At 35.0% G+C, this 27226-nt stretch overlaps 1 protein-coding gene and 1 long non-coding RNA gene across 3 annotated transcripts; both read right to left on the bottom strand.

Annotated features, from left to right (window-relative positions):
• Window positions 1-1005: 1005 nt before the first annotated feature.
• LOC122012100 (mediator of RNA polymerase II transcription subunit 15a-like) lies at window positions 1006-16935 on the bottom strand. Of its 2 annotated transcripts, none has more exons than XM_042568554.1 (11): window positions 16634-16935; window positions 14499-14610; window positions 13917-14031; window positions 8140-9351; window positions 7156-7223; window positions 6270-6344; window positions 4755-6158; window positions 2392-2736; window positions 1728-1919; window positions 1549-1637; window positions 1006-1465 (listed from the first exon to the last, which is right to left on the bottom strand). In XM_042568554.1, exons 1-11 carry the CDS (start codon window positions 16741-16743, stop codon window positions 1261-1263), a joined length of 3927 nt encoding a protein of 1308 aa, XP_042424488.1. In that variant the 5' UTR covers window positions 16744-16935; the 3' UTR covers window positions 1006-1260. The 2 variants fall into 2 exon arrangements, with proteins under 2 accessions (XP_042424488.1, XP_042424489.1); XM_042568555.1 differs by having other exon boundaries at window positions 1006-1462.
• A 3686-nt stretch (window positions 16936-20621) lies between these two features.
• LOC122011454 lies at window positions 20622-22305 on the bottom strand. Its single transcript, XR_006119948.1, has 2 exons — window positions 21469-22305; window positions 20622-20944 (listed from the first exon to the last, which is right to left on the bottom strand). It is a non-coding gene; the product is annotated as an uncharacterized LOC122011454 (long non-coding RNA).
• Window positions 22306-27226: the final 4921 nt, after the last annotated feature.

The raw sequence follows: 27226 nt of genomic DNA, 5'->3' as shown, positions 1-27226 counted from the left end.
TTGCCACATATTAATTGATTGACTTCGGTTAGATAGAAAATATACCAAATTAATTCGACCTAATCCAATCAATTGGTTAGGTGAAAAAAGAAATATGTTTAATTGGATAAAAAATATATTTGATTTTAATTAAATGTATCTTATTTAAAAAAATTTATTTAAAAGAATAAGCATAATTAGATAAATCAATAAAGTTGATAAGTAGGAAATCGGAATAATTTTTTTATATATAGGAACTCTATTGAGAAGTTTAGGGGTAATTAACCCTTAAAAAATTATATTAAAATTAATTAGAAAAAGGAATTTATAAAGACTATGAAGGGCCTCCTAACTTTGTCAGGATAATACAGGCGGGATCCTCTGACCAGGGCAGGGTCCCGCCTGGCCTCGTCCGTTCTTGGATAAGGGCAGTAAAACCATTAAACCTCTACAATCAATACAGTAGTCAGAATTTAGTCAGCTAAAAATAGATCAGAATGAATAAATCCTTCAATCAATAAATAATCAAGAGATGTAATATTTAATGTGATACACTAAAAGATTTTTCCTCATACTTTAAAATGCTGTCCGTAAATATTGGCAGTCTGAATAAATTGTTATAAATACTCCCTAATTAGTCTGATGATCAATAAAAAATTTTTATATTGATATCATTTCAAAATTAATCAATTCTAAGAACTAGATACCAATATCAACTAAAAAAACAGAGAGGGAGGAGCAACGTGAGGAAAGGGAGAGGATTTCAAAACGAAAAACCAGTTCAACTCAGAACAGGCTCGTTCTAGCCCGGTGCAACACCAAATCAGAGTGAAAAAAAAACAGTTCCTGCAACTTTGATAAAAAAAAAAACAAACACGATGCCAGACATAGCTTAATGATTAACCTGCTTCAGCAATGACTGCAACCTTGAGAAGAAGCACAAGCTGAGAAATGTGCCCATATGGAAATCTAAACAGCATGTGGCAGTTTTTCCAGGCAGAGCAGTCGAACTCATTACATCGGGCAAGCATCAACATATTAAACTTCCTCTAACAGAGGGGTTGCAGGTATAGTCACAAAATATATAATTGTTGCAACCTTCCTTCTAGTGACAAATATGGATTACCACCGGAACCAGATAAAATTATCCAAAACTTTCTGTATGACTATCCAAGTTTTTCACACAGCTAGATGCGGTACACTTTCAACTAAAGGCTTGAAGCTAATTCTAATAATAAATTAAATCAATATCCTCTACACTGCAACATTAAACATTGTGGATCAAGCACCTACGCAGTTTTCCCAGGCACCATGTCTTGAGCTAAAAGTCCCTCCCCCAGTCTGTTGAGCATACTCAGTAATCACCCTTTGAGCACATGCATCCCATGTCTTTACCATTTCTCCTAGCGACATTGGTTGTGACAGACTGCGAAGATAAATGACAAATCTTGACCTAGTCTTCACAGAAAGATCGTCGGATTCCCTACTTTTTAAAATAAAAACAAAAATGTCAGTTTGATGCTTTTAACTCTATTTGACTTTGCATTGACCTACAGAAAAATGTCATACCTTTGCTCGTCTGAAACCTTGTCCAAAAGAACAGGGGAAGATTTTGGATAATTAGAGGGAACGAATAACCTCAGAGGTAGAATTGGACCCTGGACAACCAAAGCGCAAAAAAAAGTAAGAACAGATGAAAACTGAAAGTAGCTCAGAGCTATATGATATGTTTCTGATGTTGAACTGACCATATCTTCTTTGGCAAATTGAGACTTCAAATCTGGACATAGAGCCACAGCATTGAAGAAACACTTCACTATTGTTCCTTCGCCTTCTGATGCAGCAGAAATTGAATCAGTACCCTCTTCACTAATGTTAACCACTGTAACAATGAGCCACTGGTTTATCTCCCTTATCTCTTCAATTAAGGCATGATTTACCTGCAATTGCACAGTGTTATGATCTAATAGAATTAATAATTGCCCAAACAACATGTAGAGAAAAATCATGGCTACATACTGCAACATGAGCAGAAGACTGAGGTGAGAAGGAAATTATTAAAACAATAGAGGATGAAAATAACAATTTCAGATGTCATGCATTTCTCTCAGAAGTATCAGTTTAAGATTCTACGCTTTTCTGAAAAGACAGATTTCTATTAGGGTATAATCAATGATCGAACAAAGAGAAGTAGCACTAGTTTCCAAAGTTTTTGATGAGCACAAAATAGGAAAAGAGAACTGAAAAGAAATTTAAGAAAATTCTGGAATAATAAATCCCATGTAATATAGAAATATCAAGCCTCCAAGAAAAACAACACTGAAGAACTGAATGGATAGTAAATGTAAAAAAATAATAATAAAAACTTGTAGAAGAATTCACTTGCAAAAAAGTAATTGAACAGTCTCCCACCTCAAATTTTTGTTGCTTAGCACACGATGTGGCAGTAGACTCTAGTTCAGATGTATCAAGACCATATGATTGCTTAAGGCTATCATTTTTGCTTCCAGCAGATGAAATATTATTCAAAGGAATGGAACTTATATCACGCTTTATTCTTTTTGTTGGCCCACTTCCATCTTGAGACATGAAGCTTCTGGCTTGTAAACGGCATTTTGTCATTGCAACCAAATCCTCACCAACCGCAGCTCTAGAACCATTTCCTGGTGCAGAACTTGCTATCCTGTCTATCATGCTAACTACAGAATGAATATCACGAACAGCTGAGCTCCAAGCCTCGGGCGTTAACGATTGCATCTGAAATATTTTGTTGATTATATTGTCAACACGGTAAACTTAAGAGAAAATTGTTTTTATTCATGTATACAAGAGGGTGATGAAATAAACATGCCTACTAATTATTGTTATACTTGAACCAATATATTATATCCAAACTCCAAAGAGAATCAGACTTTCACTACAACATACATAGGAAACCCCTAAAAGATAAGAGGTAGAAGAATCATAGCAAGTATCAGAACCTCTTACATTACAAGCAATTCACTTTCAATTTATTTTACTCTAGACATTCAATTAAGAGTAAGCTTCTTATCCACTGTCATAGGAAAGGACTTGTAAATTGGAACATTAAGATTAGTCAATTTCATTTTCTGTATTGTTCAATCAAACTGACCATCCAGCTACTAATCCATAAAGAAAAGGTAGGTACCAACCCAGGATTCACAATTGTCAAGACTCAAGGTTGTGTAAGATCCAGAGGCCATAAAATAATTATATTGGTATTTACAATGATGCTAATATAGTCTAGTACATTCAGCATCATATGATAGGAATTCACCAAACATAGACAAAGCATCATTTCTCCATGGCAGTCACCAATTCAATTCTTATCCAGCACTTTAATGATAAATCCCAAACAAAAATTTGGATATATGCCAAATCAAATCTATAAAAGTTGCAATCCATCAAAACATAAAGAGGTAGGCCAAACAGGTTGTGATATCTAAGGAAGATGACAATAGTTGTAATTTGCAGAAGGTAGCCAGTGGCCAGCTTATGACAGAGATGGCTAGAGAAGAAGGTACTAGGATGTAGGCCAAGAGGAAAATAGTAAGAAAAACAGACCCACCAGGGGAAGATGAGTAACACAGCAGAAAACCAGAGATTTAGAATATTGTGCACCATGGAGAAAAAAATGACGACCTTAAAGAATATTAAACCATATTCTACATGCTCAAAAGAATGAACTAGGAACTATAACAAATATTAATAAACACTTAGGTGCATTTGGTCCTCTAGAATGGAATGAAATAGAATCATAATGAGATTAGAAATGGAATAAAATGACATGAAAAAGGGAATAATTTTATTCAATACTACTATTTGGTTGTAATAATGGAATGTTATAAAGAGTGGACCTATTTATTATATGGTCGAGCCATCTTGTTTATCCAATTTTTCCAGACAATATGGCTTACATGGTATGTCTAAATTGTTCAATGCACCCAATTTATTGTCTTTTTGACACATCTGACTTGGTTGATCCACCCAACATGCTTAGTTCAATCAGTTCGCTTGCCATGTGCAACCTGTACAGTTCGAAGGTTTGATTGGCGTGATTGATCATATTGGTCTAACCGACATGACTAGCACTACGGCCTACGGGCCCATACGGCATGCTTGCCTTGATCAACCCACCCAGTCCATCAGCCTGCTCAGAACTGACTAGTCCAACCATCTTATCTAGCCTATCCAATCCATTCATTTTATTTATCTTCATTATAGTTTTTAAATGATAATTTGGTCATTTAAATGATGCTAACCCCACCTAGTGGGATAAGGCTTGGTTGTTGCTGTATAGTTTTTAAATGATAATTTGGTCAATAACCATTATATTTGATAAAGGTGAAATGGATCTTTCCGCCTCTTAAAAGTGTAGAATGGAATGAGTCATTTGTTGTAATCAATCATTCTGTCTCAAATTTTTCATCCAAGAAATGGAATAGAGTCATAGGGGGAATGAAGCATTCTTATTCCATTCCCTTCCACTCTTAGCAGATGCAACCTTATATTTCATGAAATCAATAATTGGCCTGATTATGACTCTGCTACTCTAGCAAGAGAAATGATTATTGAGATATACAGTTTCCTAGAGCTACTGATGGCATTTCCTTGAATAACTCCTAGCAGAAAAAATGTATAAAGAATAAAGCATAAGCTTCAATTATCATGGGCATGGTGATATAAAATATGCTATTAAACTCACGTTATGTGGAAAATCATGTAACTGAACAAGATGATGATAGTTTACTAACCAATTCTATTAAACGTTTAAGAGGCCTTTCTGGGGTACTTGCTTTCCCAGGAACTAAATTCAGACCAGTAGTCTGATTACCATCTGGACATGAAAATTCTGCCAGCAAAGGTGAAGCTGATATTCCAGGTGTAGCAACAGCAAGAGATTGAGATTGAGGTGCTATAGCTGTTTGTTGATGTCCAACATGTCCCACATTAGGTAATGGTGTGAAGCTAGAAAGTTGTTTCTCAGATTCACATGGGATTGGGGAGGGGTCTATAGGAGTGGATGGAGATGGAACAAAAGGTGAGTTAGCTGACTGTAAAGGTGTTCCAGATTTTATTTGAGATGATAGCTGACAATGCTGGTCAATTTGAGAAGAATTATGAGAAGCCTGGGGAGATGATGCTTGAAAATTTTGAGGTGATGAAATTGGGACAGTGGCACCTGGTTTCACTTGATAATAGCTGTGTCTTTGACCAGTTGAGTAATGTTGCTGATAATGTCCTAGCTTAATACCAGGTGCTTGTCTCAACCTCAAGTCATTGACTTCATTTGATTGGTGGAGCTGTTGTATTCGGTGCAATGGCATCTGTGAGGTTTGCTGTTGCTTTTGTTGTTGCTGTTGCAACTGTTGCTGCAGAGGTTGTTGGGCTTGAAGTAGTTGCTGCTTTTGTTGTTGCTGCAGCAAATGTTGTTGCATATGACGATGTTGTAATTGTTGCTTTAGTTGAGGATTTGACATCAGATGCTGCTGCTCCTGCTTGAAATGTTGTTGTTGCATTACATTAGAACTTGGTTGCTGGGCAATTGCATTGTTGTGCGATGAATTCATTGAGGCATTTGGCATAATATTAGCATTGGTTTGTTGAGCAATGGAACTCTGGGCAGATACCAGACCACCTTGTTGCATGGGAGCAATTGCTCCCTGCTGTAATGAACTAAAAGAATTTCCTTGTACTGGATCAACTGTAGATCCAGTCGGTAATGCATTTGAGATATTCTGTTGAGATGTAACACCAAATTGTGCTGATAATGGCACAGAACCATGTTGCACGCCTTGCACAGCAGGTGCCTGCGTTGAATTCGAAGAACTTTGAATATTATTTTGCTGATTTGTATAGTTGTCATGTTGTTGCAGTTGAGAAATTTGAGTTTGTTGTTGCTGTTGCACTAATTGAGAGTGGCTACTGGGACGCTGAAATTGTTGCTGTCCATGTGGCTGTGAAGGGATACCTTTTTTCTTATTTGAAGCTAGAATATTTAGAATTTGCTTCTCATATATAGGAATTTTGTCCTTGAGACTTGGATGGATATTGGCCTTTGGTGACTTCAATACTTGCAATATGCACTCTAACATCTTCTTAAAATCATTCATTTTCTGAAATTGTTCTGCTGCCTTTGCAGATGGCAGAACATCATTCTGAAACTCAACATATAAGACAAACAACAAGGACAACAAATAAGTTGGATTCATTTGCGTGATTGCAATGAAAGTAGGAGCAAGTCTGTCCAGAAACAACTGGATAATTACCTGCTGTAACTTCAGAGAAACCCATTGGTAAAATTCATTCAGGTCAGCAAAGTAGAGATCTTTCATGGACTTGACCTACCACAAATGAAGAATATGTTAGTTTCATCCAACAGTCAATTAATAAATTCTTTCATTAGTAAGATAGATACATGCAGATATTAATGGAAGCATGTGTAGCTATGTAGGTGTGTGTGCATTAGTGATGGCATTGCCAAAATACAAAGTAATTGTGTAAATAGCAAGCATATAATAGGACTTAAGAAAGCCAATCCAAAGAAATCAAATCTTGATGGAATATTTGGAGCACTTAAGATGTTAAAAATAAAACTTAGCTTCTTACATGCCATATATCACAATTCACAACTGTTAGGGGTTATTTAATAAAAATTTAATGGCACCAACCAGATCTTAGTAAACCTCACCAGGGTAGTAAAAAAGGTCATTAATATTTACTCAATTTTTATCAACAAACAAGATGTTAAAAAAAATCAATTTATCAAAAAAGCATATATCAGGATTCACAAGTGATAGGGATTATTTAATAAAAACAATCTGTCAATCAGATGTAGATAAAGCGTATGGGTAGTAAAAAAAAGGTCATGGATAATTTTAAAATTTCCAAGCTCCATATCGCTTGATAAATAAAGATCTCATAACTAGTTACTTGACAACTATCTTGTGACTTCCAGGTGCATATACATTGCTGCTGGTGAATTTGCTATTACAATTTTACAATCAAACTTCTTGAAGGAAAAAGAAAAAGAAACTAGATGTAACAAGACATCTTCAACTACAAATAAGCCTACCATAATAAACGAACTCAATAATAATAGATAAATTTAAGAACAAAAAGCACAGAAGAAAAAAAACAACATTTGTTACAAACCTTTTGGTAGATCTCCTCCTGCAAATCAACTGCAACAATTCCTGTTGGTGCTATGGAATCCAGTGTAGCTGTAAAAATGAGGGAAAAGCAGAAGATCAGCAACCATTAAGATTACTCTTTAGATACATGCACAGAAGAACCAACTATCCAAAAAATATAGCAAACGGATTATAAAAACCAGAATGGCAATCCATTGTAATGAAGAGCATCACAAGTCTCCTGAAGGGACTACCATTACCTTTTCCTACTACCTGGGATGTTCCATCCAAGTAAGCTTACTACCTCACTAAGCAGTTCAGTGCCAGGACTGTTAGGGTATTCCAGTTAGTAGTATCAATCACCAACTAGTTATTTCGATGGGTGTCCCCACGTAATGGAACAATGTCAGTACATATGGTGCAACCATGCAAAAGTTTATTCAGCATATAGGGATCAAAATGGAATCAAAAGTTTTCACATCTTACCATGGTGTCACCAACAGTTTTTATTGATTGGAGATTGAGAAACAAGGAAAATGATAAGGCTGAAAATCAATATAAGCATCCATTGCTAGGAGTTCATTAGCTTAGTCAAGTTGGCCAAGCAATACCAAACGGATTAAATCTAGCCAAAAGTTCCCCTTAGGCTAGGTGCTTGCATTTGTTGTCAGTCTAACCAATCCAATAATTTGAGAATAAAGGAAAACTCAAAAGTTCTAAATGATTAGATTAGGTTACAGGTTCTACACATAATCTAGTCCATCAAAGAATAGAGATTTTGTCATAGTAGCTTTCCAAGTCATATCAGGTAAGTAAAACACTAATGATAACCTGCCCATCCAATTGCATCAACTCAAATATCCTAAGAAAATTAAGACACTACCCATTTGAAGGGAAAAATGAGAAAAATATTTGATGAGACATTTACGGACTTAGGAACTTAATACATATCAAGGCATTCACTAATTTTAAGGAAAAACGTGAAATAGAAAATGTACAAACTTACAACTAGATGACACCTCCTGAAGCCCCATTTGTGATTGAACAAACTGCTTTTGGTGCTCCATTGCATTCTGGGGAAGTATGGAACCTGAAGCTGGAACTCTTTGTTGCATATCTCTCTGCAATGAACCAATATGTTGCTGTACTAACTGCTGTTGATGTGGTGCAGTCTGCGATTGAATATGAGAAATCTGTTGTTGCTGCAATGATTGATTTTGGGGTTGACCTTGTGCTTGTAGCATTGCCAAAGGTGCCTGCTGGTTTTGCTGCTGCTGTACAACTGTCTTAGCTTGTTGAAGCACATGCATAGGGCGCTGATGCGGCTGCAAATTTGAGACGTTAGATAATGATTCAAGCATTTGTTGTTGCTGTTGTTGTTGCTGCTGCTGCAGAGAAAACCCTGAAATGTTAGTTTGAGTGCCTAACATCTGTTGCTGGTGTAAAGGCATTGACTGTTGATTCAACAAATGCTTAGACTGTTGCATGCTTAATAGATTATTCTGTTGAGTTGGTAGCCTCTGTGGTTGTTGCATATCAGTGCCACTTGTTTGTTGACCGACCAGCTGGGACTGTTGAACATTTGATATATTTGATTGTTGGCACATTGACTGCTGGTGCTGATGCATAGCTAAGTTAGAGTGTTGAGAAGCTGAAGTTTGATGGTGTTGCAACGGTGTTTGTTGAAGCATGTTAGACTGTGATTGTTGTTGTTGTCTGGAAACTGATTGAGGCTGTTGCTGAAGCAAGGATGTGCCAGATTGTTGAACTGAACTCATGGAATTTTGGGATAAGCCAGACTGTACAATTGACTGTATTGCTCCAGGTTGTGTTTGCTGAATGCTGGAATGGCCCGACTGAAGATTAGATGTTACTGCTATAAATGGCTGTTGAGAAGATTGCAGCTGCGTTGTTTGTTGCAGCAGAGCTTGCTGCTGAACATGTGATTGTGGGAGTGTCGATTGCTGAAGTTTCTGTTTCAGTAATTGTGGTTGAAACTGCTGCTGTTGGTATAGAAGTTGGTTTTGGGATTGATGCTGCTGCTGGGAAATCATTTGTTGTTGTTGCTGCCTTCCCTGCATTTGTCTTTGCGCAGTTGAATATATATTTGTTGCTGCAGCTTGCCCCAATGAGTTGGTGACAGAATTCTGTGATATGCTAGTCATGTTCTGTATGCTAGATGGCTGGCTCACACTGGATATAGTAGACTGACTGGGACCTATAATGGATAGCAATGCAGAAGACGGGTTAGAAGTACTTTGTGATGCAATTGAAGAGTGATGTTGTGTGTTCTGGTATAAAGGTTGCTGCCTTGTTGATGGTGGATTCATTGTAGTAACAGATTGAAAAACATAGACAAAAAAAATGAGCAACGGCAAGACACCAGGGTTCTGATGAGAGACTATAGTACCATGTTCCATACATGCACTGACGCCTCAACTAGTTAAGTGCAGAGTAAAATAAAACAAGCTCTAGTATTAATTTCCATAACACAAGGAATGCAAGTCACAGCTGGCAACACATAAACTTCATCATCACAAGTCTTGTGCCCTTGGACAAGACTGCTAATGCATGCCATATGGAAAACAATGTTGATGGTTGGAAGTAAATTCTGTTGTTTGTGCTTGACAAGAAATATCTTCAAGTACAGGGGAATATAAAACATAAAAAGAAATGGTAAACTCAAGACCAAAAAATTGAGAAATGTCATAATGAAAGTTGTTCAGAGTGTTGAGTTGTTAGGTTACTAGAAGAGTGGATTTAGTTTCACATTGTTAATCTTGGTTTATAATTATTTCTTGCATCCTGTATAATAAAAGTGCTGTGTCTCCTGAATGAACAAAATATTCAATTCTCTACACTTAACATGGTATCATAGTCTCCTTATCAGGGTAAAGATTTTAAAAGAATGATTCTTAGGCCACTGCCACCATCACCAAGGCAGACACCATCATTGCTAGACCGAACAACAACAACCACACACACATATATAGTTCTTCTACCTCCCCACAATCAATGTATTTCTCTTTCCTGTTTGTGGTTTCTCTCACTGCAGTCCCACTGCATCTGTGGTCCTCTTTACTTTTCAAGGTCTCTTTTGCCATCTTCTTACTGCTCGCTCCCAATCCCAATTTGCATGAGATGAGTTATTATCTTCATCAATGCCTACAGCATTCTTAGCCCCTGCACAAACTATATCTCTTGTGTTATGGGCTATGTCATCCACCAACAACTAAGGTGATTCTCTACTGCTCAAGACTGTAGTTGCTACTGGTGATTCCTGTCAAACCCTGTTGGTGATCAAGGCCTTCACAGGCAACCAGGACAATGCCACTAACGAACTTGCTAACTTCACCTCACCAGCATGTATAGAGCATATGTGAATCACCTTTCTAGATGGGTATTTTAGATTTAATATTATGTCTAACATTAACGAACTTGCCAACTCTGTCATGGCAGGTCCTAAGCCCGTGTAAAAAGGAGGGTTACGCTAGATTGCCAACCAGCATTAAAACTAAGGTAAATATTCAATGAATTGATTAATTAAACTATTGTGCTAATGCTAAATTGTTACTCGGAAGGAACGCATTGCAGGATCCGACTGTAACATCTCAGCAAGAACCGCTACATCTCCAGAACTCAGATATAGTTCTAAATATGCAAGAGTTCGCGTTGCAAGGTCCAACTATAACGTATCGATAAGGACCGCTACATCTCCATGAGAACTTGAATGTCATGTTAAATAGGCAAGAATTCTCACACCATAGATTGGATAAGAACAAATATTATAGAAAAACTAATAGTCTAAAATTTGGAACATGGTACTAAATCAATGGAGGTAGTTCATGCGATGATTAGGAGAAGAATTAGTATTTTGTGTATACAAGAGATAAAAAGGGTAGACGAGAATGCAAAGATGATAAAGAATTTAAATTTTAAGTTATGGTACATAAAAGAGAGTATAACAAGAAATGAAATGAGTATTGTTATAGATAGTTCGTTAAAAGATGAAGTAAGAGTAGTTAGAAAATGGGATAGAATTATAGCTCTCAAGATAGTACTGACGAAAGAAACAATAAACATAATTAGCATATATGCACCTCAAGTAGATTAGATAAAGCTACCAAATCAAGGTTTTGAGACTACTTAGATGAAGTATTACAAACTCTTCCGCCGAATGAAATGATTTTAATAGAAGGCAATCTAAGCATGTCAGAGTGAATAATGAGGAATATGAGAGGTTATATGGAATTATGGGTTTGAAACGAGAAATAAAGAAGGAAAAGTTTATTTAGATTTTACAATAGCATATGACCTTATATTAGCTAATATATTTTTTAAGAAAAGACAAGCACACTTGGTCACATTCAAAAGTGGAAATAATAAATCACAAATTGATTTTTATATAATTAGAAAGAGGGATAGAAAGATTTGTAAAGATTACAAGGTCACCTAATATAATGTTGGATATATGAATCAAGCATAGTATTGATAGAAGAAAATATATACGACTCCTACAATTAAGTAGTGGAAATTAAAGGATGAAAAGTAAAACATATTTAAGAAGAAGGTAGGAGTACCAACATTAGATGAAATTAGTATTGATAGAAGAAAATATATACGACTCCTACAATTAAGTAGTGGAAATTAAAGGATGAAAAGTAAAACATATTTAAGAAGAAGGTAGGAGTACCAACATTAGATGAAATATACGATGACTCTAATACGACATGAGATAAGAAGTAATCAAAGTTGAAAATAGCAGTGTTGTAAATTACGGCGGTGGCGGAGCAGTCAATGACCGTCTACCGCCTTAACCGCCTAGGTGATTGAATATTCTTTACATTTTTTTATACATAATATTATAAATAATCATTATTCTTTATAATATTTACTTTTAATAAAAATATATTAATTAAAAATTAATTATTTAATCTAAATATTTAAAACTAAAAAATTACCATTATATATATATATATATATATATATATACATATATTTTATTAAGTTTTAATTAAGTCTATTTAAATTATCCCAATCATAGTTAGGAGTTGACTAAAATTATTAACATAAAGTAATTTAATTAAACCCTAACTTACAACTTACTCGCGTACTCTGTTTTCGGGCGACAAGTTTGACACATCGTCAGGACCACGCGACGAGTTCGGGCACGCCATTGGCATGAGCAACGTGTCGAGACCTATTTTTTTGGACCGAACGACGAGTCCAGGGCCATCGCCAAGCCCGGACCACGTGTCCAAGCTTGCGCGATGCATCTGGACGCATCACAGGCCCAGACGCCACGTCTGGGCTCGCACGATGCATTCGAACTCATCGTCGGGTCTAAGCCATGCATCTGGACGTGTCTCGATGGCGAAACGATAACAGCGGCAACTACAAGAGTGGCGGTGGCGGAAGACGGTGAATTACCGCCTAAAGCACTTCCTCAGCCTGAGGCAGTGCGGTTGATGTCCACCTCCCGCATAGGCGACGCCTAGGCGGCCGCCTTAACGTTTAGAACACTGGAAAATAGTAGCTAAGAGGATACTCAGTGAGTCAAAAGGAATGCTCCTAAGGAATCTTGGGGGTGGAATGATAAAGTATAAGAGAAATGGAAGAAAAAACAAACAACTTATAAGGAATTATATATTTGTAAGAACGAGAAAAACTTTAAAAATATACAATAACTAAGAAAGAGGCTAAAAAAGTAATAAATGAAGTAAAGAATAAAACTTTTAAACAATTATATTGAAAATTGGATACAAAATAAGGAGAAAGAGATATTTATAAAATAGCTAAAGTAAGAGAAAGAAATATAAAAGATCTTATCCAAATAAAATGTATTAAAGATGAATGCAATAGGATACTAGTAAATGATGGAGAAATAAAAGAGCAATAGAAAAGGTATTTTCATTCGCTTTTTAATGAAGATTTAAGTGACCAATTTAACTTAAGTAATTTAAGTAAGTCAAATAAGTGTAAAAATTTTAATTTTTATCATATTATTCAAACTTTAGAAGTAGAACAAGCTTTAAATAGGATGCACAATGAAAAAGTCATTGGACCAAATGATATTCCGATAGAGGTATGGAAGAGTATAGGAAAATAAGGCATTGAATGACTTACAAAATTATTTAACACAAAATTGAATACGAAAAAATGTCTAATCCGAGTAAGTACTCTAGTTCCCTTATATAAAAACAAGGGAAATGTACAAAATTGTGCAAACCAAAGGGAAATTAAACTAATAAGTCGTACTATGAAACTTTGGGAAAGAGTAATAGAAAAAAAATTAAGGAGACCGCGATAACCGAAAATCAATTTGAGTTCATGCCTTGAAGCTGACAAGAAGTTATACATCTTCTTTGATAACTAATTAAAAAGTATCAAGAGCAAAAACAAGATTTACATATGGTATTATTTAAAAAAACTTATGATAGAGTATAAGAGAAATTATATCGAGAATTCTAGAAAAGATTGGTGTTAGCGTAACATATATTAAACTAATTAAGGACATGGAGACTTCAGACTGATTAACTAAAGTATTTCTAATAAATATAGGATTACATCAAGGATCAACTCTCTAAGTCCCTACCTTTTTACACTAATTATGGACGAACTCAATGGACACATTCAAGGCACAATACGAGTGTATGTTGTTTGCCTATTTAAACAGTAAGTGGGGGGGGGAATTAAGATTGTAGATTTCTGGCAAAAATTATTCACATACATATGAACGAACCGCCTAACTTAGATGTAAGTGAAAACTTCAACAGGACATACCTTGATCTACATGATTTTGGTTAATAGAATGGTTAATTTGTCCAGATCCTCCAGGATGCTGAGGCTTTTTCTCCATTGACAACATTTTTTGAGAAATCCTTTTCAAATAATCAGACTGAGAAATTATAGTGTTAGAGGAACACATCAGAAATTTAACAAAATATAGGTAAAAAAAGAAAGAATGTGTACTGAAATAAAAATAATAGTTTAGAAACCTAAGTAATCATCCAAAAAGATCATAGTAAAATAACACTATGCAGTTCAATCATCAAGCCTACAAGTTATGAGCACTATGAAGTTCATTATGAAGGATAAATTTCTAAGAAAGAGAATATTCAGTTACTTGAGGATACAAAAAAGAAAAAAAACAACCAACTCCGCTACCATAATGAGCGATACTATGAAAAACTGTTGCTATATTTGATTCATTGATACTAAGAACTTTCATGAGGTAAGACTGTTCATTTTCATCAGACATAACAATAAAACAAAAGTTAAGCATGAACCTAGCAGAGAGTAAAAGCACCCTAGTACAAATAAGGCCAAGATAACTGAGTAAATAAACAAGATAACAAGATTTACCTGATCTGCAGCTGCAGTATATATCTTATCCTCAAACCGAATAGCAATTTTCTGAAGTTCATTTAGACCATTAGAATCAGAGATTGGAAGATGCCTCTTCAAAGTGTCCATTCTAAAATATAAATTATTCAAGAATTAATATACAGAAATTATGGGGCAACAAAGATTCAACAAACAATAGAATAATAGATAATTGATAGATGAATGACAACTAGCAACTGAGCAGTGAAAAGAGAGATGTTATGATGAATGACAATTAGCATCTGAGAAATAAATAAGAGAGAAGATTTGGTCCAAATGCACATACTACGAACATTTTAAAAATTAAAATCCTAAAAGGCAATGATCCAAGAAATAACCAAATGTAAAAAAGCCAGCATATAGTAGGTCTAGCTATTTAAAGACAATACAAGTTTGATTTTAAATATTTAATAAATATAATTGTACTAAATATTGATGAAGATGGTTATATCGCTTAACAAACACATAGAAAATCTAGAAACATTAGAAGAGATCAGGAAAAAAAGGTACAAGCAACCACCTAGATCAGATCTTTTAATTACTAGGTGAAGTGATTGCTTCCCATTTGGGACTAGACAGCCACCAATACTTCCTTTTAGAACTATGGTCAATCATAAAGTTTAGATTAAAATATAATTCTACTTTACGCATATTAGTTATAGAGTAAGTTGGCATATTCCAAATACATTTCTTCTTTAATCAAGTGAGCTTCCAATAGTGTATATCTTTTTCTAGACTGAATTACTTAAGAATACAATGTACAATTTTAGGAATCCTCAAATCCCAACTCTTAGGTTTGAGGTATATAATGTTAAATCAGATACAAGTAATACAATTCACAGAGAGACCACGATAGAAGTATAATAGTGACATCAAATCCAAGTACTTCTGATACTAACCACGAAGTCAATTCCTCAATAAAGTTAAGCTAAGAGATAAACATATATAGGAGAAAGAACAAAGCACTGTAATTTATTAATGTCGAATATAAAGTTCTTGGCAGGTGAATAGCAAGCTCCTGACAGAAAGGAACAAATTCTGTGACCACCCATGTCTTGTAGACAATAATGTCAATTAAGCAAGAATTAAACAAGTACTCCAAAGCCAGTTTCCTTTTTTTAGTAATTTCAATGCAAGTACTTCATCCTACTTATAAGAATCTATAGGTCATATATTTGAAGAAAAAAAGAAATTAAAAAAAAATGGACAAAATACGGGCAACGAAATCCAGCATCATTCCACCAGCATAATTTCCCAAACAAGAGGAAGAACAGAGCATAGGATTATTAGTGTCGAGTGCAAAGTTCTAGTTGAACTAGATCACAAAAATAACCCATATCCAAGAATTCAACACCCTATGATATTTCAAATAATAGACAAGGTAGAATGACCAGGGTTAGGGGCAACACGACTTTATAATCAATATAAAAGGGAAAACAATGTTGTCAACGCTCCCTTATTCCCAAACATTTGATGCCTTTCCTTCTTATATGGACTAATAAGAAACCAGACATACGAGGTGCTTTTAAATTCATCATCCATATCATAGAAATTCCATTTTTCCTTCCATTAATTTTATTTTGTATCAGGATATTTTCGATAAAATCACTAATCAAAGAAAGCATCACTGCAGAAAATTAAAAAAAAAAACTCTTCGTCCATAAGAACACCATATCCCATCAATCTAAAACTCTCGTAGAATAAAAAATATAGCTTCCCAGTGAGGAGAACTTTGTGACTATTTTATTTCATCAGCAACTTAATCACGAGGGAAGCATGAAGTCATTTACAGGAAATCATAACATTGGGAATCTTTTAACACGGGACATCGTTCTTCTGAAAAAAAATGAAAATTTGATTCTTAAAGAAGAATATCATTAAATAAATATCCAGAAATAGAAGTAGAGAAACTAGTTAACAAAGAAACGATAACACTTGCCAGAAAAAGAACAGAAATTGATAGGAACCATACGTAAACACCCAAATCGAATAATAATTCAATTGTCAAATATCGAACAATGCAATCAGTAAATATAAGGAATTACTCACGCGAATGATCCAATCACCTTAAAAGGAGTAATATTTAAAGGGAGATATTAGGGCGTCGCACATACATCTTATTGACGATTCTCTGCCGCGCCTCGGGATGGAGCTGGGTCTTCCAGTCACCAGATCTCCCATCTGGCATCTCCCCCTGAGTCGACCTCCAACTGTTCGCCTCCATCCAACCGATCTAACCTTGTGAACCAAAAAGATTCCAACCAATCTAACCTTGTGGACCAAAAAGATATGACGCTCACAGAAAATAGAGCAAAGGAGAATCGGATGTGAGATAGAGGAGACAATGGATAGGAAGTGGAGGAGGAAGGGTTCGGGGAGGATGAGCGGAAGGGTTCAGGGAGGACAAACAAACAGGAAAGAGAGGTTTATTTATAGATGTTCTTCGTCCGAATCACGGAACGGACTCGGGGACATATATAATAATTAATATATTTCGTGATTTTCGAAATTACTTATAAAATTTTAACTTTACTTTCTAATATTTACATATTTTTATAATAACGATAAATTTGAAAATATTATCATTTTACTATTATAATAAAATCTTACCATTTACGATAGATTTAGGTATTATCTTCCCAAAGTTATATTTACCATATTATCGTTCCCTCAGATAATTTAATATTATTTTTTGAAAAAGATAAGCGTAACAATTTATAAGTTTTAAAGCGTTTTAACGTTCGTACTTATTTGTGATCAAAATCTTTATTAAAACCGATGAAATTTTCCGTTAATTCAAAATTTTAAATAAAATCTTGATTATTTTGAATTCTTCAATTGGATTTTGATTTTTAAATTTAAATTTCGATTAAATTAAATCTATCACTTCGAAATCTCGACTGTACTATCAATCAATTAGTATTTCCAAAAATTAATAATCGTCCGTGATTTACCTTCTCCGTGTTAGTCTTGAGACGAATTGACGAAGACGCAGGGGACTAGTGTATTCACCTTTTATCATAATTAATATTTTCAACTCTGATTCTAGAATACTTTAGATTTACAATCTCAGTAAGATATAGACCCTTAAAAATAATTAATTAATTCAATAATCGAATAAATTAATTAATTTTTTATCAATTTAATTAATTTATTTATTTAATAAAATTTGATCGATCTAATTTATTAAAGAATAATAATTTATTCAATTTAATAGATTCTATTTTTAATCAATTGTTCAGCCATATCTATTTTGTTTCAAAAATAGAAAACAAAATTGAAACAGCCTTCCATTTGGAATTTGAGTTCTCCAATCATTGAATCAAAAACAATTTAAGACTTCAAAACTTTCTAATTCAAAATAATTTAATGAATAAATTTTTTAAGCCCATGTTATTTATTAGAGCATCCATATTAAACAATTAATAGTATGTTATAACGTTTATGGGGTGTTAAAACCAATGTACGCAGGTGTTATAACGTTCATAGGCCGATCAAAACATGGAACTCATTCAATAAAATAAACGCGTTGGACGTTTTTTAATATATCTTTTATATCTCCGGCTGAAAGTGAACTATTTACTCCGATTTTTATTTCAGAGACTCAATTATCTAATCATGAATCTCTAATTAAACTCGTAAATTTTAAAAGGCGGATTTCGACATTACGGATAGAAGAGAATAGTCAACATGGAGTAAGGTTGAAACGAGATTTTAACAAGATCGTTTGTTACTGTCAAGAATGATCCAATCATCGACAATGATCGGAAGGTAGATGGTTTCTAGAGACGATTGCAAGCTACTATAATGAGAATCGTCCTCCAAGTACACCCAATAGAATTGCTAGTGTCATATGATCACACTAGTACAATATCATACAAAAAGAATATATCACTTCAACGTAAATTACAATAGGTTTATAGTACGTATCATAGCGGCCACGGTGATGAGGACATATTAAGGCTTGCGTATGAAAAATATTACAAGGAAAATAACGACATTATATTTAATCTCGAGCATGTATGGAAAATCATAAAAGGTCATCAAATATTTACTCCATAGTCCGTTAATCACCTTGTTGGCATGAAGAAGGCAAGCACCTCAATGTTTGGGCAAGCAACACATCATCTAACCAAGATGTGAGTCTACATGTAGGCCTAAACGAAGAATAAACTAGTCCAATGGATTAGAAGGCAGCAAAAAGAAAGGAAGAAGCCAAAATGAAATCAGACATTGAATGTATGATAATAAATTTGGAGAATATATATGTAAAGTTTACTAAGTATACAAGTATAAAAAAGGCTGAAGTTGAAATAAAAAAAATAACTCAAAGTTGAGAAGATGAAAGCAAAAGTTATCTTAGTCAAAGTTCAACTAAAGAAATACATAATCCTTTCAAAGGACACTTCGTAAATGACAAACGAACAACTTATTATCCACGAACATCTATGTCAAGAGATTAGAGGGAGATGAATATGTAATTTTCATTTATTATAATTTTTAATTATTATACTTTTCAATTAATATAATTATTTATTATTATATTTTTTAATTAATGTAATTTTGTATTATTGTACTTTTTCCATTAATGTACAATTCCTGGTCAATTCACATAGTCGCTGCAAAGTGTCCATTGAAATATAGTCATTATAATTTAATCGTTGATAAGAAAAAATAAATAAACATATTGTGCTCTACAATTGTTCATTCTAAGAACATTCTTCCAAAATGTCTCAATATTAAAGTAACACCAATTCGACTTGACAAGTGAAAATGAAGACTAGGTTGAAGTTATTGACGAAGATTATGATTTGGGAAATAAGCTAATGTCATTGATACTTCAACAAAGCTGACAGATAGTTGAAGCATATCAAAATAATAACAAAATATGGCGAAGAAAGAAAGTTTATTCAAAGAAATCGTGAAGTCGGACATGCAAAGCTTTTCAATGATCATTTCTTTACAAACCCAGTGTGTCCAGATCCAATATTTCAAAGATGATTTCGCATGCGAAGAGATTTATTTTGTCGCATCCTGAATGCACTTGAGAGTCATTCATCATATTTTCAGCAGAGGAACGATGCTGCGAGAAAAAAAGGCTTGTCACCACTACAAAAATGCATGACTGTGATTCACCAATTAGCTTATGGAGTCCCAGCCGACTATCTTAACAAGTACCTACACATGGGTGAATCAACTACCATCAAAAGTCTTTTCAAGTTCTGTGATTATGTGATTGAACTATTTAGGATTGATACTTGAGAAGGTCGAATGATGATGATATTCAATGTCTTCTTCAAATACATGATGAGAGACATGACTTCCCTGGAATGTTGAGCAGATTTGATTGCATGCATTGAGAATAGAAAAATTGTCTAGTTACTTGGAAATGTCAATTTACAAAAGGTCACTGATCACCAACAATCATTCTTAAATCAATAATGTCTCAAGACTTGTACAAACAAGAGAGAAGTCTTGACAGATCAAAACCGACCTAAGCAAGTGGAAGTCGATGCATCACCGGACCAACATAGTTTGAATATTGCTAACACTGTTTTACCTTTATTATTTGTATCTATTATGCTAATTTGATGTTACAAAAAAGTCTTAGTGAATCAGATCAATTGGACACTAAGCAGAAGAAGAAGTCTAAACAGGTCAGTTAGACCAAATGTTTGACAAGGTAGATCCTGGAGAAACCTTTCATTCTAGAAGGCAATGAGGACGTGTCTAAGTTAGGACAACTTTTGACATTAATCTAATTGAAAAAATTAATAGAAGTTTCTAAGTCGAGATCAAGCAGTTATAACTATTATGATTGATTCATGCATAATCATATGTTTATAACTCTATTTTGCATGACTATTTTCATTATTGTTGTGCTAACTTTGTTTTCAAAAAATAAAGTTTGGGTTGATCGAATGATTCACTGAACAGGGTGGTCTGTCGATCGATCCAAATGAATAAGCACAGACAAATCTGTATCGATGCAAAGGAAACAAAGTCAGTCGACTGATCAGGATGATCAGTCGACCAAACAAGATTGGAAAGTGTAGATCAGATATGAGTTTATGTTTGAAAAAGGAAAAAAAAAAAATCAAATGATCGATATTCATCCCATCCCCTATAGTGCTTTTGAGTCCTACAAGAATCAATCTTTCAATCCTCAGAAAACCTTTTGCTTTAGATTACAAAGGGCAAAAAACAAAAAATGGAAACAAAAAAGATCTATGATTTCCAGCAAAAATTATTCACATCCATGTCAAGGATCCCTAACCTTGATGAAAGTGAAAACTTCTACGCTACATGCTTGGATATACAGGATTCTAGTTAATAGGATGGTTGATATCTCCAAGCCATATGGGATGTTGAATCTCACTCACAATTATCTGAAGTCTTTGAGATATTTTTCTGAAATACTCGGCCTGTGAAATTATAGTGTTAGAGGAATACACCGGAAGATTAACAAAATATAGGCAAAAAATCGTAGTAGCCAAGAAATGATCCTGCCTCTCATAAATAGCACAGTGATATTAAAAAAAATAGAAATCTAAGTAATCATCCAAAAAAAATTTGGTAATGAAACTGCAGTAAACTAACACCAGTGCAGTTCCACCAGTGCAGTTCCTTTATCGAAGTTGTGAGCGCCATGAAGTTTTTTTATGAAGGATAAATTCCTAGAAAGAAAATATTCGGTTGCTTGAGGACACAAAAAGAAGAAAAACTAGCTACTTTTTGCTACCGTAATAAGAGATCCTATAAAGTTGTGTCGTAACATTTGATTCATAGATATCGAGAATTTTCATAAGACTATGGTGTTCATTTTCATCAGACATGAAAAAAAAAGTATTAAAACAAAAGTTAAGCATGAACCTAACAGAGAGTAAAAGCATCCTAGTACAGACCAGGCCAAGATAGATGAGTAAATGAACAAGATTACAAGATCTACCTTATTTGCAACTGTAGTATGCATCTCCTCGAACCGAATAATAACATTCTGAAGTTCATGCACAGGCAAATCAACCGGCAAATGCCTCATCAAAAGGTCCACTCTGAAATATAAATTATTCAAGTATAATGCTACAAAATATATGGGGCACAAAGATTATAGGACAAATAGAATAGTTGATAATTGATAGATGAATGACAATTAGCATCTGGGCAGTGGATAAGAGAGAAGATTACTGAAAATTGGTGCAGACACTTGTATCACTTAAGAAATCGCTTAAGAAAACACACATGCATTCTACAAATATTAGCATAGCTCATCAAGAAAAGGGGTAGAAGCATGCATACAATATTTGAAAATATCAGAAGAAGCATGAATGATGTCCATAAAAAAGTTATCCAATTGAGGTTTGTATCATGAATCATTTTCATGAATTTTCAAACCCTAAACCATATCGAGTTGTGAATCCAAGCTTTGAAAAGTAATTTCAGGCAGTAGCTGCTCAGCCCATTGTACAGCGCCCAGGCATTAGGCGGGCATGGGCATCTCAGTAAGGGCCTTTCAACATTAAAATAAAATAGAGAAGAACAAGTAAAAAAATGACATGTATATATCAATAAGCACTCTATCAAATTATTATTTTTTAATTATTTCTAGATCCTTCAATGTCCATACTTTTCACACATGTGATGCCTTTCCTCCTTATATGGACTAATAAGATACCAGACATACGAACAGCTTTTCAAGTTCACCATCCATTAATTTTATTTTGTATCAGAATATTTTTTTAAAAAAAACACTTGTCAAAGAAAGTATCATTGCGGAAAATTTAAAAAAAAAAATTCTTCGTACACAAATACACCACATCTCATCAATCTAACGCATTCAGAATGAAAAAATATAGCTTTCACGGAACAAAGAAAATTTTGGGACTATTTTATCATCAGCGTCTTCATAACTATAGCTTTCACACTATAGTTTTTGCATAATATATTGTAAATATGGATAACTATAGCTTTCACACTAAAACTTTCGTAGAATATATTGTAAATATGGATAGTTTAATTTAGATGGATCAGATTTTATTTTATTTTATTTGATTGTTTATTTGATTTGATTGTATTTCTTTTCAAAGAAAGTATCATTGCGGGAAATTAAAAAAAAAAATCTCTTCATCCCCAAAAACACCACATCTCAAATCAATCTAAAACTTTCGTAGAATAAAAAAATATAGCTTTCACTAACAAAAAACAATTTGGGGACTATTTTATCATCAGCAACTTCATAACTATAGCTTTCACACTATAACTTTCATAGAATATATTGTAAATATGGATAGTTTAATTTAGACGGATCAAATTTTATTTGATTTGATTGTATTTCATTCCATAAATAACTAGGGAAGAAATGTATAAATAAGCAATGATCCTCATGTACAGATTTAATATCAAGAATTTGAGAAATTCTTCATTCTAGTTCCTTCTCTCTCTCTCTCTCTAGATTTCTTCATAGTATCAGTGGGCCTGTGTTGGGAAAAGAATTCAACCTGATTTTCAGCCTTCCCATGTCTCTCGCTACTTGGTAGATCACGCAACATCTTCATAGGAAGTGCTGAAGGGGTTGGCTGCCGACAATTTTTTGTTGTAGTTAATGACGAGAACAAGACAGTGGTCGCCGAGAGTTTGCTGTGCTCCGAAGAAAGAGATGGCTGTTGGCTTACTGTGCCGGAAGTAGCCTTTGTGACAAAATAGATTCAATGACAGATTAATGCTTTCATCTTCTCATTTCCGCTACCTCAGCAGTCCCCCTAGTGCCAGCCCCACGGATATGGAGGGAGGTACATGCAGGTACACAGACCATAGGCGCATGGTGGGGTAAACCTCAGGTCGTCAATTCTTGAGAATCGACCCCTGGCCATTATGCCAGAGATGTCATGCACCCACCGTCTGTGCCACACCCTGGGGGTAATAAAGCCCAATCTAAAATTTAACCCCACTCGGGCCAAAAAAAGACCCAATGCTACATCAACCCATATGGAGTTCACTAGTTACTCAACTCACAATGAAGGTATTTTTCTTAATACCTTAAATATAAACAGGTCTCTTGGACGATGGATTATTGACTCGGACGCATCGGATCACATGACGGGTGATATATTCCTCCTTCGTAATTATGTTCCATCCCGAGCCAATTCCACTATTCGTGTTGCAAATGGGTCTGTCGCAAAAATCATTTTTGTTAGTTCCGAAACGATAACGGGGAAGACGATTGGAAGGCTTAATCGTGCTCCGAACTCCACGTTCTTCACGAGACTTCGCCTAACTATGGAAATTTAGCTAGCTACCACTCTACCTCTTCCAATGATAAATATACTGAAATCATGTTATGGCACTATCGTTTTCGTCATCCAAACTTTACTTATCTTGCAAAATTATTTCCAAACTTATTTCTTAATGAAGATGTCATTTCCTTTCAATGTGAGCTCTGTCAACTTGTTAAACATACACGAGTATCCTTCCCAAGATTATGTTACAAACCATCTAAACCCTTTTCACTTATTCATAGTGACGTTTGGAACTGTCCCGAATTAAAACTCTTACATGAAATCGTTGGATTGTTTCATTTGTTGATGATTATACTCACCTGACTTGGTCATTTCTAATGAAAGATAAATCTGCAATGAATCACATATTTGAACAATTCTATTTCTATACTATGATTCAAACCCAATTTCAGACATCTATTCAGGCACTTAAAACCGACAATGCCAAGGAATACTTGGCCACGAATCTTGGTACTTTTCTATTCTCAAAAGGCATCATCCACCTCAGTTCCTACGTTGACACTCCTCAACAAAATGGGATTACCGAACGCAAAAACAATTGCGGCAAAAGACGAATATGCTCGCCCCCAGCGCCTCGCCAATCTGTCCCAGGGCCAATACGGAGGAGGTAAATCACGGACGGCTACTAGCCTTTGGAATAGTGACTAGCACATAAGGGAGGTATTTACCTCGACTTTGCTGAGATTCGAACCCTAGACCTCATGGTGGCAACACCTCATGCGCTAGCCACTAGACCCATCCGAGGGGACCGCCGAACGCAAGAACAAGCATCTTCTTGAGGTGGCTCGCTCAATCATGTTCTCTTCTAATGTACTAAAAAAAATTGGTGTGATGTCGTCTCCACAACCACCTATCTTGTCAATCAAATGCCCTCTCGAGTTCTCAATTTCCATAGGTTAGTTCAGCTTCTCCTCAAATCATACCCCCACACCAAGGTAATATCTCAAAACATTCCTGCAAAAGTATTTGGTTGTACATCATTTGTTCACATCCACCATCACAATTGTAGTAAACTTGATGATCCAAGATCCACCAAATCCATTTGCCTCGGCTACTCACCATTCCAAAAAGGCAACAAATGCTACTCACCTGTCACTAAAAAAACCTACAATACCATGGATGTCACTTTCTTTGAACAATAGTCATACCACTCCAGTTTTGATGTTTAGGGGGAGAATCTAAGTGAATATCATCATCCATTATACTATTCCAGACCAGACACCTACATCATTCACCCTCTATCCAATCCCCTTGTATCACATCCCATTCTTGCATCTCCTCCTCCCGCAGTGAAACGATTTCGTGTATATACAAGATGAAAGACACATTCAGCACCAATTCAAGAGTCAAAACCGGATCCAACTCCCAAAGACATTCACATAATCATAAATCTACTTCACCTATGGATAATAACCTTGATATTCTAATTGTTTTGAGGAAGGGAGTTAGATTCCGCACGACGCATCCCATCTCCAACTTTATATCTTATGAAGGACTGTCCCCAAATTATCGGGCATGTGTCGCCGCCTTCTTTGATAATATTCAGTTGCCAACCACAATTGATGAAACTCTCAAACACCCTAAATGGATGAGGAAGTAAAAGTCCTACATAAGAATGGTACATGGTATGTTTGTGAACTACCAAAGGGAAAGAAAGCAATTGGGTGTGAATGGATTTTTAAAGTCAAACACAAAACTAATGGTACGGTTAAAAGATTAAAGGCACATCTTGTAGCCAAAGGATTCTCACAATCCTATGGCATCGATTACCAAGAAACCTTTGCTCCAATGGCCAAGCTCAACACTATCAGAATCTTATTCTCTCTGGCTACAAACAAATAAGGGTTGCATTTACACCAACTAGATGTCAAAAATGTCTTTCTAAATGGTGACATGGAAGAAGAAGTTTATATGGAAATTCCCCTCGGCCTTGGCACCCATAACAACAAGGTATGCAAGCTTCACAAGTCATTATATGGTCTTAAGCAATCTCCCAGGGCATGGTTTGACAAGCTAGCTACTTCTGTGATAAAGCATGGATACACTCAGTGTCAAGGAGATCACATCTTATTTGTGAAAATATCTCCTGAAAAGCATATCACCATTCTTATTGTTTATGTCAATGATATCATCATCACCGGTGATAATGAGAAAGAAATCACAAATCTAAAGGGGCTCCTTACTCAAGAATTTGATATTAAAGATCTCGGGAATCCAAAATTCTTCCTTAACATGAACTGGCTCGATCTAAACATGGAATATTCTTATCACAGCGGAAATACACATTGGACCTACTAAAAAACTAGGCATGTTTAGGTGCAAGCCTATGAATACTCTGATGGATGCTTCCAACAAAATTGGTTTGAAATGACCATGCACCAGTAGACAGGGGCAGATATCGACGACTTGTAGAGCGCATCATCTATCTATCCCACACATGACCTGATATCGGATTTCCCGTCAGTGTGGTAAGTCAATTTATGAATAGTCCTAAAGAACACATGAACGTTGTCTACAGAACCTTGAGATACTGCAAGAGCACCCCGACAAAGGTTATTATTTCGAAAGAACAAAGATCGAGGTATACATGTATACTCATATGCAGACTGGATTGGGGATCTTACAGATAGAGGATTGACCTCGAGCTACTATACATTTGTCTAGGGTAATCAGGTAACATGGAGAAGTAAAAAACAGTCTGTTGTTGCAAGAAGCAGTGTTGAAGTAGAATTTAGAGCTCTTGCACTCGAAATCTGTGAAGGTATATGGATTCGTAGAATCCTAAAAGAACTCGAAATAATCACAAAAAAAGTTGTCAATCTACAATGTGACAGTTTTGCGGCCATCAACGTTGCAAAGAATCTTGTTCACCATGACAGAACGAAACACGTATAAATTGACAAACACTTCATTTCAGAAAACGTGGTGAAAGGATCAGTGGAACTCTCACATATTCCTTCACGACATTAAATCCCAACATACTTACAAAAGCTCTCCCAAGGATCAACTTCGAAGAGCTATGTGACAAGTTGGGCATGTACAATATGTACAACCCAACTTGAGGGGGAGTGTAGAATATATTGTAAATATGGATAGTTTAATTTAGGCTGCTCAGATTTCATTTGATTTTATTGTTTATTTGATTTGGTTTGATTGTATTTCATTCCATAAATAAGTAGGGAAGAAGTGTACAAATAAGCAATGATCCTCATGTACAGATTTAATATCAAGAATTTGAGAAATTCTTCATTCCAGTTCTTTCTTATTCTCTCGGAAAATTTCTTCAATTTTGTATCAGAATATTTTTGAAAAAAAAAAAATCACTTGTCAAAGAAAGTACCATCACCGGAAATTTAAAAAACAAAAAACTCTTCATCCACAAAAACACCACATCTCATCAATCTAAAGCTTTTG

Source organism: Zingiber officinale, chromosome 8A, assembly GCF_018446385.1.
Source record: "Zingiber officinale cultivar Zhangliang chromosome 8A, Zo_v1.1, whole genome shotgun sequence".
In the NCBI taxonomy this organism is placed as follows: Eukaryota; Viridiplantae; Streptophyta; class Magnoliopsida; order Zingiberales; family Zingiberaceae; genus Zingiber; species Zingiber officinale.
This window is presented reverse-complemented; position numbering and strand designations above follow the sequence as displayed.

What these genes read in the sequence shown, in the direction of transcription:
- LOC122012100 (XM_042568554.1), bottom strand. Translation starts at nt 16,743, where the DNA reads ATGGAGGCGAACAGTTGGAGGTCGACTCAGGGGGAGATGCCAGATGGG. An exon ending in TCAGGAGGTGTCATCTAGTT is followed by an intron (nt 7,224 to 8,139) that starts GTAAGTTTGTAC and finishes TCATTTTTACAG; the next exon opens with CTACACTGGATTCCATAGCA. An exon ending in TTTCTCTGAAGTTACAGCAG is followed by an intron (nt 6,159 to 6,269) that starts GTAATTATCCAG and finishes GTTGAGTTTCAG; the next exon opens with AATGATGTTCTGCCATCTGC.